Source organism: Gopherus evgoodei, chromosome 11, assembly GCF_007399415.2.
Source record: "Gopherus evgoodei ecotype Sinaloan lineage chromosome 11, rGopEvg1_v1.p, whole genome shotgun sequence".
Taxonomy (NCBI): domain Eukaryota; kingdom Metazoa; phylum Chordata; order Testudines; family Testudinidae; genus Gopherus; species Gopherus evgoodei.
In genome coordinates, this window is record NC_044332.1 from 52,800,984 (window position 1) to 52,813,849 (window position 12,866).

Here is a 12,866-nt window from a genome sequence, read left to right on the forward strand (position 1 = left end):
TTGCTGTTAGAACACTCCCGCATATGAGCACTTTGGAGTATGTTTCAGAAAACTAGCAAACTTTTATAATGAAGTATTTATTCCATTTGTGTATATATAAATTGCAGCCGGCAGATGTGTTTGAGTGAGAACTCATTGATGATAGCACTACAATTAAATGATTACTATCTATGTAAAGGACACTCATTATTGGAAATGTCCTTACCTTCTACCTCTTTTCTTACTTTTGACTTCTTTCTCTCCCTGTCAATCCTCTTTGTTCAATCTTCCTCACCTCTGCAAAGGTAACAGACATGATGCAGAAAGCCCTCTTTGACTTCCTGAAGCACAGGTTTGATGGGAGGTGAGAAATACAATCCTTTTCATGTTTTTTCCCACATTATAATGATTTTATGTAGTGCCTTTTATCGAGGAGGATCCCAGTGCACCTTCCAACTGATTCACCAACTATATATATAGAAATCCTTTTATTCAACACTGAATTGTAGCCACCGGCTGACAAACAACAACTGTTTTTAAGAGTGCATAACAACACAAAGAATGGAAGGTGTAACAGAGCAGAACTTTGCCTGCATACTGAATCCAACTGAAATTGCAGGGAAAATGTAGGTAGGCAGAATGTAATTACCCTAGATGGAATTTGACAAGGACAAAAAGAAAGAAGTGGCTTGGAATCTCTAATGATGACTTGTGGCAAAGATCTTAGGTTCCTTTTAATGTTGCATCCGAGGGCTGGTCTACACTACCACGATAAATCGATCTAACTTACGCAATGGCAGTTACATGAATAACATAACTGAAGTGGATGTAGTTAGAGCCACTTACTATGGCTGCACTGCACTGTGTTGGCAGGATAGCATCTCTTGTTGACTTCCCTTGCACTTCTCGGGGAGGTGGAGTGCACAAATTCATGGAAGTGTGCTCGCCCATCGATTTAGTGTGTGTTCACAAGACCCACTAAATCGACACTCACTGCAGCAGTGCTGATCTGTAGACATGCCCTTAGTGTACCTCCCAAGAACATGATGCCTCTTCACACCAAGGTGGGGCACTAGTTCACTACTGACTCGGAGGAAACAGTGCTACCTACTGAATCACCAGCAGTGCTTTCTGCAGTATCAGGGTTTTCCCTGAAGGTCTCCTATTCAAATATTAACTCTGCTCATCTCATGAGACCACAATACAGCATAATTGCTGGTCAAATGAACTCAACAAATCAGATTTTTTTTTTAATCAAAGAGGCTTCCACCTACCCTTTCTGAATGTCATTAAACAGTAGAGCTGTGGGAATAACTGATCTTTTTTTTAAATTTCCTGCCTATACTGAAAAATCGGGGTGGGGTGCAGGCAGAATTGCTTTGAGAATTTTTTTTGCAGACCAAAAAAGTTGATTTTTTTTGTTTGCAGTGGGTCAAATTCTGCTCTCATTTACAGTGGCATATCACCACTGGAGCAAATTGAGTTGTTCCAAATTTATACCAGCATAGTAGAGAATAGAATTTTGTCTCAAATAAGTTTTACATCTTCTTCTTAATGTTGTGTTGTATATTTTTTTAGCTCTCAAGATGATAAAATTGAGAAGAATAAGTATGAAACTTCAGTTTATTCAAAACCCTTTCATTATACCAAAGTTTTGTGGGCATTTGGTACTAGATCTAGCAAAGTGATTGAAATCTACTGGCCTCCGAACATTAATGCTTATTTATTTCCTTCTGAAGTTACCATTTACTGGGCTACTTTTGATCTGATACCATTTGTCAAGCTCAGGGCTCTTATACAACAGAATATGCTCTAAATAAACTAATCACATCCTGATGCTGGAATAACTATCAAGAACAGAGTGAATTTAAACAGTGAGCAAAGAGAAGGCTCAGGGCAGAAAAATCAGCTATTAAATGTACTCAGGAGTCAAAAATATTCAAAATTCAATTTTGGACAAGACAATGTCCAAAAACAAAAATGTAGGAAAACCTGTCAGGTACAGTACTTGAAAAGGTTTCAGAAACTGTAGGGGGATGCAGGAGGGAGAGAGAACAAAGTATACAGCCCCCTCAGCTCATGCAAAGAAAGGCTTTTCCTTGAGCAACTGAGAGCAAGAGAAGAATTTTAATTCCTTTAAGAATTTAGACTGAGCTCACTGCTCTACTGCTGCTCTCAGGTGTTGTTGGGGAAGTCCCTGATGTTCTAGGGATTGGCTCAACCCCCGAGAAGTCCTGATCTGCTTTTTCCAGTCGCTGGGGCACATTTGTGGGGGCAGTTTGCACAGTGCCAGCCACCATGTGGTAGTAATTGTTTTTCTAAAGCATCTAGCAACATTGTAGGCACTAATATAGTGTAAATAATGAGGTCCATGAGGTTATGGTAAAGGCACCATAATGGCAAAAAGCAAAATTGGCATTTCATTGTTGCCAGCAAACATATATAGTTGATGTTTTCTGTTGCATCCACTCCAATAGATGGTGTATATGCACCCAATAGATGGTGCTCCCTTTTTTGTCATTCTTTTTTGATAGTAAGTACCCATTTGTAGATTATTTGAACTTCAGTCCTAGATCATTTGAACTCCGCTTTCCATGGGCACACCATATGCTCTCACATATCAAAAAATGCTGCAGAACTTTAGGAGACTCTCCAACGGCTTTGAAAGCCCTCCTGATTTAATGATAAACAGTGCATTACTGAGACTGTGACATTGTTCAGAGTTGGTTTCTGGAAGGATAATGTCTTTGCTAAGATTTATAAATGTTTCCAGATGAGAAGCCAAGTTCTGGCTCAGGTGGCCAATCCCACTAAGCCAAAGGCTACAAGTCATTAAAACTTTGTTCATGGGATAATTCCTACAGACCTTGCTGTTTATGTGGATGGGTTTAAAAATCGAGATAACTGAAGGTAGTGCAGACTGTTTTGTTTGTGTTTCTGGATTGGTTCAAATGTATTGTTGTCAGGATCCAACATGGTAACTGAGTTGCTGGAACTAAACCTGTCACCCTTATCTAGAATAAGGTGATCTAAGTTTCGTATATTGATTAGTGGGTGAAAGAGTCTTAACTGATGTTAGAGGCTCACTGTGCTTGTTGGTTACCACTTGTAGATTCTAGGCCCTCAGTGGTGAAAGTGAAGTAACAGGGCTACACGACTCCTGAAACTTTCATTCTACTAGTTGCAGTCCTGAAAGTAGACAGCACTTGGCAGTATGGAGTGTGGTCAGAGAGTCAAGGATATGTGGAGAGTCGGTGCACCTTCCAGCAGAGCTCCACCAGGGCCCCAGCTATCCTTTTAAAGAGCCTAAATTGATGTAACTTACATGCTGAGAGGTTGGAAAAATGTGTGAAAATATGAAAGTCTGAATGCAGGAGGAGCTACTTGAACTGACACCCTCGACTTAGTGCTTCTTTCCATGTGGCCTCTTGCTGTGTGAGTTACATAAACTTAGACTCATTGGGTCAAATCTGCCCTGAATTATACCCGTGAAACTCCACTGAAGTCAGTACTCTTGCATGTGTGTAACTCAGCACACAGTGTGAGCAAATCAGTGTTTTTAGTGACGGATCAGTTGTTATTAAATCTGTGGCCTTTGACTTCAAATGACTCTGATGCTATGTTAACATCAGGGTAGGGGACCAGAGTTCCCTAGTGTTAATGTGATAACTACAAAGGGGGTAGTACTGTGACACAGGAGGAGGACATGGCAAGCACATCAGAGGTGATGGCACTTCTGGGAATTTGCTGCTCTTTGAAGCCTTCATAGAATTATGAGAGAAGAGTGGAATGCTGTCGATGTGGGATCCCCTGAGACAAACAGCTGAAGAAATCTAACATTCTAAACTCTCTAATACTTTGGCACTCCGATGTAGAATTTGATGCAAAGTGTTAATTCCACATGTAGTAGTATTTAATTACAGTAGTTCTGAACTGTCCAAATTACATTTCCTTAGGACAATTTGTGGCATAGTCATACAATAAATGCTTGTCTTAAGGCTCTGGGGTACCTTTTAGTGCCATTTTTCTGTTGTTGCAATATATGTCTCAAATCTGAATACAAGCCACTTACGTGACTGTCAGAAAATGCATTTCAGCTGCCGAAAACTGACTACATTTTTATCAAGAGTCAGCAGTTAAATGAGTCCCATTCTTTAGAGAGCCTGGTCATTGATAAAGATGTTAAATAGTGTAGGGCCAAGAGCTGATGCCTGTGGGACCACACAGTTACATTTTCAGACCTGTTACTTTTTTATCCTTTTTATATGTACCATGTTGATTTTTATATTCTAATTTTTCAATCAAAATGTCTTGCAGTACTAAGTCAAATGCCTTATAGAAGTATATTGTGTTAACACTATTACCTTTATAAACCAAACTTGTAATCTCATAAAAAGAAGATATGAAGTTATTTGACAGAATCTATTTTCCATAAATCCATGTTGATATGCATTAATTACATTAACCCCCTTTGCTTCTTTATTAATCAAGTCCTATAACAGCTGCCTCACTATCTTGCTTGTGGTTGATGTCAGGTTTACAGGCCTGTAATTACTTGGGTCATCTTGTTTACCCTTTTTAAAAATTGTCACAACATTAACTTTCTTCCAGTCTTCTGGAACTTCCCCAGTGCTGTAAGACTTATTGAAAATCATCATTAATGGTCCAGCAAGCTCCTCAGCCAACTCTAAAAATTCTTAGATGCATATTATTTGGACCTGCTAATTTAAAAAGTCTAACCTTAGTAGCTTCTTTTTAATGTCCTCCAGAGATATACAAGTGACATGGGAAGAGTGTTATCTTCACCGTATGATGAAATTGTATCATCTGTTTTTCTCCAAATATATAACAGAAGTATCTATTGAATACATCTGTCTTTTCTGCATTATTATTGATTATTCTGCCATTTACATCTAGTAATAATAGTTCAATACCATCGTTGGGATTCTTTTTGTTCCTAATATATTTAAAAAACTCCTTATTTCCCTTAACTTTTGCTAGCCAGAGAGTTCTCCTAGTGTTCCTTGCCTTCCCTTATCAACATTCTACAATTAATAACTTCTGATTTATATTAATTATTAACTTCCCCCTTATTCCATTTGTCTTATAATATATATTTATTATTAACAGCTGCCTTCACCTCCTCTCTAAACCAGGACAGTTTTTTAACCAATCCAGCCTTCTTCCTTGATTGTGGCTTTTTGTGCATTTAGTAAGATCTACTTAAATGATTCCAAATGATCACTCAAATGTTTTTATTAAATTTTTTCTCCCCCCTGTTTTGTCTCTATTGTTTTCAGCTTTGTGAAACTGGCCCTATTAAAGCACTAAGTATATATATTACTGGTTTGGATTGTGTTCTGCTTGCACATTAGGTATGTGATCAAGTGATGATCACTTGTACTTAAACTACCATTAACTTTTAATTCTGTGATCAGGTCCTCTTTATTTGTTAGAACAAGGTATAAAATAGAAATTCCTTGTGTTGACTGCGACACTTTTTCAGTTAGGAAATTGTCATCTATTATGTTTAAAAATTCTAAGGATGTTTTAGTACTGGCAGCATGAGATCTCCAGAATGTGTCATTCAAATTGAAGTTCCCCTATGATCACACAGCTTTCCTGCCTACACATTGTACATAGGTACATAAGGAGATGGTCATCCTATTCCCTAGTGTGATTTGGTGGTCCATAGCAGACCCCAACTAATACTCCATCTTGTGCTTTATCTGTTAGGAAATTGATCCATAAGCATTCAAGATAATTTTCTTCTGACTTATCAGTGACTTGGGAACAGGTAATGCCATTTTTGATATGGAGTGCTACTCCCCCTACACTTTTGCCCATTTGATCCTTCCTAAATAGGTTATAATATTTGATTTTAACATTCTACTTGTTTGAATCATCCCATCAGGTTTCAATAATACCAACTACGTTGAATTTGTGCTCATAAATCAGAAGTTCCAATTCCACTTGTTTATTACTCAGGCTCCTAGCATTGATGTATAGGCAATTAAATAATTTCTTCTCCATGCCTTTTGATTCCTTGATTATTGTTCTCAACATCTTGATTTTGTGTTGAGTGCTCATATCCACACTCTTTTACTCTCCCTTTTTGTTATTAGTTTAATTCCCTCCATCCATGCCTGTATTGATATGGGCCCCAATGATATGTGACAGCCTAAGTGCTCTGCAGTACTCCTTAATGCTCCTCCAGAAAGTGTTTGTTTGTTTCTTAGTACTTGTGACCAGGAGCAGCCAGGGTTTTGGAGGCCTCAAGCCAGCTGATTCTTGGGGCGATAGAACACTACTGGATGCACTAACTGGGTCCCTGTCTCGTGTTCCATTAAGCAATGAGTCATATCTTGCCCTGTTGTTTCATGCCATAAGGATCCATGGGTCTAGAATTTGGGGTTGCGAGGTCCTGGGTGACCGCTGCCTCTGTCACCACTGGGGAGCCAGGTGAAGCAGCACCCAACAATTACTGGAGAGTTAGGCACCGCAGCAAGTACTACCCAAAGAGGCCAGACCAACAGAACTTTGGTCCACACCAATGGTTTAAACCAGGATTTACCCTAAGGAGCCGTCTAAGCAACAACATAGATTCTAGCTTGCTACTTCGTCTTTCGCCTCATCTTGCTCCTTACTTCTGCCTCTGACCCAGGCCTGGCTTGACCTTGGTACCCATCTCCTAACTTGGCTTCGTAGCTAGTCTCCACTTCTGCCTTCAACCCTGGCCCAGCCTGGTTGCCTAAGCCCCAGCCATTACACATGGGTGATCTTCAAGGAGGAGGTAGCTCCATGTGCCCCTTTTCCCACAGTGTACATGCATTTAATACTCAGGGTTAAATTAGAATCCCTGTAAAATAAGATTATCCAGTTAGGTTGTGGAGTGGGGATGGGGTAGGTATTCATGGCAGGCAAAGAAGTGACTATGACTCCTCCCTAACCTGTGAGCAGCTCTGAGGAATGACAGCTTTAGCTGCAGGCTATGGTGTAAGATGTGTAGTCCTTCCCCAGTTTATTTTCCTAACACAGATGACATTAGCAAAACCCACAAACTTAATATTTAATTTAAAAATCTGGTGGATTGAGCATTTTACAGGGAAGCCTGCAGTTTACTGAGTCATTTCTTTGAGCTCTTCATGATTCTTGTCCATACCCTCTCCACCCCACTCCCCCGCACTCCTGAACTGTTTGACTAATCTTATTTCACTTCAGTTTATTGCATGGATTCCCAGGGCACATTTGTATTAAGAGTAGGTACAGAGCAGTGACATCTGTTTTCTTCCCAGTTGCTGGCACATGTCCTTCAGCTTTGCATACGCCTATGGTAGCTGGAAGTCATTATCTTCAGTAGGAAACCATGGCAACTGGAAGTGACAAGTCCTGTCAAGTTGCTGGGATGTGATTGTTATGAATATATCTTTTGTGAAGTATATTTCTGTACTATATGGGAAAAGTACTGAGGTGTATCAGAAGCTACAAAAATCAGTAATGTCTGTTTACATAGGAGAAGTAGAAAAGTAAGGCATCCTTATAAACCCCCGTTTGGTTGTCAAATCTAGTCAGAGGTACTATCCTCTAGCCTTTCCCTGATGTGTGTTTAGTCCATACAGAGAGAGAGAAATTGAGAGGATCCATCTGCAATCTTTGTCACTGTCAGTTTTACAAATTGTCCCATTGCTGTTTAGCTTTTAGCAGGGCAGATCAGACGGAGGTATGAATTTCATCCACAGATAGGTAAAGTGAGGCGCTAACAGCCTAAAATCTTAAAGGAACACAATTAACTTGAAATCTAATCCTTTTTTGAAAAATAAGTTAAATGGTATTTCAGGTGCTACAATTGCCTCTCAGTCCCACACTAGTTTTTATGGATTTGCAACCACATTTTCCTAATTTTTAAAACATTTTTCTCTCCACTGTTACTGTGTGACAAAGCTACACCCACAACAAGGGGGCATGGCCATGGAAGGAGGAGATTTTCTTAAAACTTTGAGTGTGATTTATTCTCTTAAATCCCTTAAGTGCTTTGTGAAATCTTACCTAAATGAACAGATGAAACAGTGAAACTGCTAGAATTGTGAGATATTGATTTAAGCTCAGTTGATATAAGGCATTCTGAAACCAAAACAGGAGTGTCCACATAGAAGGTTTCTACTAATTTAGTTAATCAGTTTTGTGTACAGCTCTACTCTAGAACTATGTGAATAACAGATTTTGTTTTGGTTCACTGGAAATTCAGAAAAATAATATTTAAAAAATGGTTTTGAGTTGAACTAAAAAACTAAATTTTGATTTTTTTTGGTGAATGTAAGTTTTTTAAAAAATTATTTCTAGTTGAACAAAGTGTTTCATTCAATCCTAAACAAAACTGTTTTCTTTTGATTTCCTGCATTTTTAACATTTTACAATAAATTCTCTTTGAATTTTTTTTCAAAAAGTCATTTCAGGCCCCTCCCAGGATAGCACAAACAAGTCCAAATAAAAGGCCAAACAAATCTTTAGAATAATAGCCCTTCTGACCCTCTCAGGCTTCAGCGTAGTCCCCCTGTTGGCTCTATCTCAGGGCCTCCGCCTGCAGAAGCCTAACCTGCTCTGGCAGTGTTATTCCTCAGTTGTTACTTGTCTGTTTAAACCTTATCCCTGGGCTTCCCTCCACCAGAGAGACCTGTCTCCTCTGCAGTCTCTCTCCAACTGAGCTCCCTCAGTCTACTTATAAGGCCTACCTTTGCCTTCTCTGGCCAGGAGGCACCTCCTCCAGGTGCAGAATATGACTAATTAGTGTTCTTTCCCTTGCCTTGCCAGTGGTGAGGGTTAAGCCGCATCACGCTGTCCCTTTATCTCCCCTCTCAAGGATTAGGAACAATTGTAGTCCCTGCATTCATGTGTCAGGGAAGGGACTCCACCATATTCTCCCATTCTACACCAGTTTACAGAGGTGGGCAGCCACAGTGTGCACGAGACATGTGCTACTTGCAGCTCTGAGAAGAATGTGCTCCCTGAGGTACAGTTCCTTCTGGAATACCTCTCCACGCCACTCTACCCTCCCTCCTTCCCTGCAAAATGATCCCTCCATGCTATTCCCAGCTCCAGGCTATGATTGAATGTCACCCTCTAGCCTGTAGTGTGAGGAGTATTCTTTGTGGTGACCTATTTCACAGAGTCCAGCTTGGTGCATGTGTGCATGAGAGAAGTGGTTAGAATTTCCCAACTTACAAGCCTGTGTTCTAATTTTACCTCTGATATGGACTTTCTTTGCAGCCTTGGGCAAGTGACTTAACTAGCCTGCTCTAGGAATGCAGGATGCATGGTGTAGGGGATAGCTCGCTGGACTGGAATCCTGAAGACCTCATTTTAATAACCAGTCACAAACTCTCCTTTGTGACCGTGGGCAAGTAACCTAACCCTGTGCCTCAGTTCCCTGTCTGTGAAGTGGCAACAACTGCCTACCTCATGAAGGGTTGTGAGAATAAATCCATTAATGACTGTGAGGCCTAGATAAATAGAATCTCTCTGTCTCCAGTCCCCAAACTGTAAATTGGGGATTACATTCTTTACTTACCTCAGAGGAATATTTGAAGAGTGATTAATGTTTATAAAATGCTTTGAAGATGAAGTTTTATTATTATTATTATTTTATTATTTATTATGGCTCTGCTGTTGTACTTGCCCTGAGATCTGCTTTAGCTTGCCAAATTATTTCTGATATCACACCTAGGGTGACCAGGTGTCTGGTTTTTGACCAGAACACCTGGTCAAAAAGGGACCCTGACGGCTCTGGTCAGCACCACTGACCAGTCTGTTTAAAGTGCGGTCGATGGTGCTGCGGGGCTAAGGCAGGCTAGTCCCTACCTGTCCTGTCACCGCATTGTGCCCTGGAAGTGGCCAGCAGGTCCGGCTCCTAGGTGACAGAGCCATGGAGCTCTGCATGCCGCTCCTGCCGCGAGCAATGGTTCTGTACTCCCAGCCAATGGAAGCTGGGAGCCGGTGCCTGCAGGTGAGAGCAGCATGTGGAGTCTCCTGGCTCCCTGCCTAGGACCGGCACCTGCTGGCCACTTCCGGGGCACAGCGTGGTGCCAGGACAGTCAGGCAGACTGCCTTAGTCCCACTGTGCCAATGACTGGGAGTCTCCCAAGTGAAGCCCACACCCCAGCTCTGAGGTCCAACCGCCTGCCTCAGCCCTGAGCCCCCTCAAACCCGGAGCCCCCTCCTACATCCCAAGCCCCTCATCCCTAGCCCCACTCCAGAGCCTGTACCCTCACCCTCCCCCCGAATCCCAACCCCCTGCCCCAGCCCAGAGCCCCCTCCCACACCTTGAACCCCTCATCCTAGGCTCTACCCCAGAGCCTGCACCCCCAGCTGGAGCCCTCCACCTCCCCCCGCCTCAACCCACGGCCCCCTCTCACACTCCGAATCACTCAGCCCCACCCCCCTGTGTGGAGCCCTTTCCTGCACCCCAAACCCTTCATACCCAGCTCCACCCCAGAGCCAGCACTCCCAGCCCAGAGCCTGTACCCCCTGCCATGCCCCAACCCTCTGTCTCAGCCTGCAGCCCCCTCCCACATTCCGAGCCCCTCGGCCCCACCCCTCCCACACCTTTAACCCCTCATCCCCAGCCCCACCCCATAGTCTGCACCCTCAGCCAGAGCCCTCACCCCCTCCCACACCCAACTCCCTGCCCCAGCCCAGTGCCCCCTCCCACACCCTGAACCCCTCATTACTGGCCCTACCTTGGAGCTTATATCCTCAGTTAGAGCCCTCACTCCCTCCCACACCCCAACCCAACCCCACCCCCTGCCCCAGCCCAGTGAAAGGGAGTGAGGGTGGGGGAAAGTGAGCCACCAAAGTGAATGGGGTGGGGCCTTGGGAAAGGGCAGGGCTAGGGTGTTTGGTTTTATGCAATTAGAAAGTTTGCAACCCTAATCACATCTCATTAGCACAAGCAGAAGTTTGTGTTAGTGTCTCTGTATAGGTAGATAGATGACTAGAGAGAGAGAAATATAGGTAGTAGTGAGTGTGGTATTAGATATATATTATCAGTTAAAAGGGAAATAGACAAACATTATACAATTGTGTGGGGTTTTTTAGTGCTTGAGTACCATGGGTTTTACTTGAAAGGAGAGTTTCTTTATTTCTGCCTCTATTTCTTACTTTAATGATGATATAATTCAACTATAAAACACATCTGACTGGTGTTATACTATGTTCACACTCTACAACACAAAGTAGTTTTAAATCACATGCAATACAGTAAAAATGTGACTGCAGTGTTTGTGTTCTTTCCTGTGCTCTTATTCATAGGATATCAATAACTAGAGTGACAGCCGACATTTCTCTTGCTAAGAGGTCTGTCCTAAATAATCCAAGCAAGAGGGCAATAATTGAGCGGTCGAATACCAGGTCCAGCTTAGGTAAGATGTTAGCACATGTACCGCACTGCACATAGTGACGTCCAGGAGCAAAGTGACAGCTTTTAAATGTCATGAGCCCTTCTGTTATAACCATGAGATGCCTATAGCATCAGCTACTGGAAACAAGCAGGTTCTTGCAGAAACTGGATTACAGCTTTATGGGATCCCATAGAACCTGTGAGATTTCCAGATGAAAAGCCTTTTTAGCAGTCCATCGTAACTTTTCGGCACCAGTGTAAATCTTATTCACCTACACCTGATCCATTGCCTGTTGAAGTCAATAAGAAGAGTCTTTGTATTGACTTCAGTGGGCTTTGGATCAGGTCAATAAACCATATCTGAATTTAACTCCAAGTGATCTGTTCCCCTATTGATGCAGTGGATTTAAATGGGTCAATCCAAATTACATACATGCTGGTGAGAGAAAAAGGCTCCTGGGAATAAAATTCAGCCCAGTGTGTACTGGTTGGACAAAACTCAGTGCATTATGTAAGCTTCATATCAAGTGCCTAAATGGACCATTAGTAAGTCATACTCAGAACCTTTTCTGGGCCTTGTACATTAGGGTTTGCTTCATTCTGAGTGACTGATTTTGTATTTTAAGTCATGAATAGTGCTAAGAAAACAACTCTGAAATGTTTAGAAATAATTACTTTGGTCATGTAGCCACTTTATTGGGTGAACCATATCACTTCTAACAGATTTAGAGTCTCTGTGTGTTTAGGGGCGCCTAAGAATAAATCTTAGTAAGTAACCTTATGCTTTATAGAGTATTGGAGTAGCAGTTAGGTGGATAGACTACATTGACTATAATTTTTATTAATATCTCCAAATACAGCAAGTACACCAACATACCAGATTCATCATAGTATGCAAAATAAATAAATAGGGTTAGTATAAAGTGAGGGGCAGGGAAATGACATATCTTTCTTCAGGGTCTAAGTTAATCATAGATCTCTAAAAGTTCAGTCCAAATTGCTTTGAATTTTTTGGGAATTCCCTTTCTGCAGAATGCATGTCATTCATTAGCTGCGAGATCAGCCATATCGCTGACCCAAGCATTAATATTTGGTTGGGATCCACTTTTCCACTTTTGCATGATTAATTTTTTAGCCACTAAAGCTCCACTTTGGAACTGTGCTGCCTTGTTACCAGGTAATCTCCAGGTATTGGAAATATGTCCAAGAATGAAATTTAAGGGGGAGGGCTCCAATTTAGCATCCAATATCAAATTGTTCCTTTGACCCAACTTACATTAGAAATTCTTGATACAGGGACACTCCCAAAACATATGAGCAAACATAACAGCAAGGAAGTTACATTGCCAACAACAGTCAGCATTCATAAGGCTTATTACCTTTAGCATATGTGGGGACCAAAGTAGCATTTTAAAAAACAGTCTAAAAATGTATGTTCTGTACTTGCATCACCTGTTCTAGTCTCCTGTGTAAATCATTTAAACATGAAGTCCAT

General features: G+C 41.6%; 1 protein-coding gene across 4 annotated transcripts in view; it reads left to right on the plus strand.

The window, feature by feature from the left end:
• The window catches only part of CACNB4 (calcium voltage-gated channel auxiliary subunit beta 4), a 200,287-nt gene that overhangs the window by 152,835 nt on the left and 34,586 nt on the right, over window positions 1-12,866 (plus strand). For all 4 annotated transcript variants that reach the window (XR_004002658.1, XM_030580538.1, XM_030580539.1 and 1 more), the window contains 2 exons: window positions 285-343; window positions 11,284-11,393. Coding sequence is in view for 3 of the 4 variants with exons in the window: in XM_030580538.1 (XP_030436398.1) it covers window positions 285-343; window positions 11,284-11,393 (169 nt within the window). In the remaining variant the exon portion in view is untranslated. The remainder of the gene's footprint in view (window positions 1-284; window positions 344-11,283; window positions 11,394-12,866) is intronic.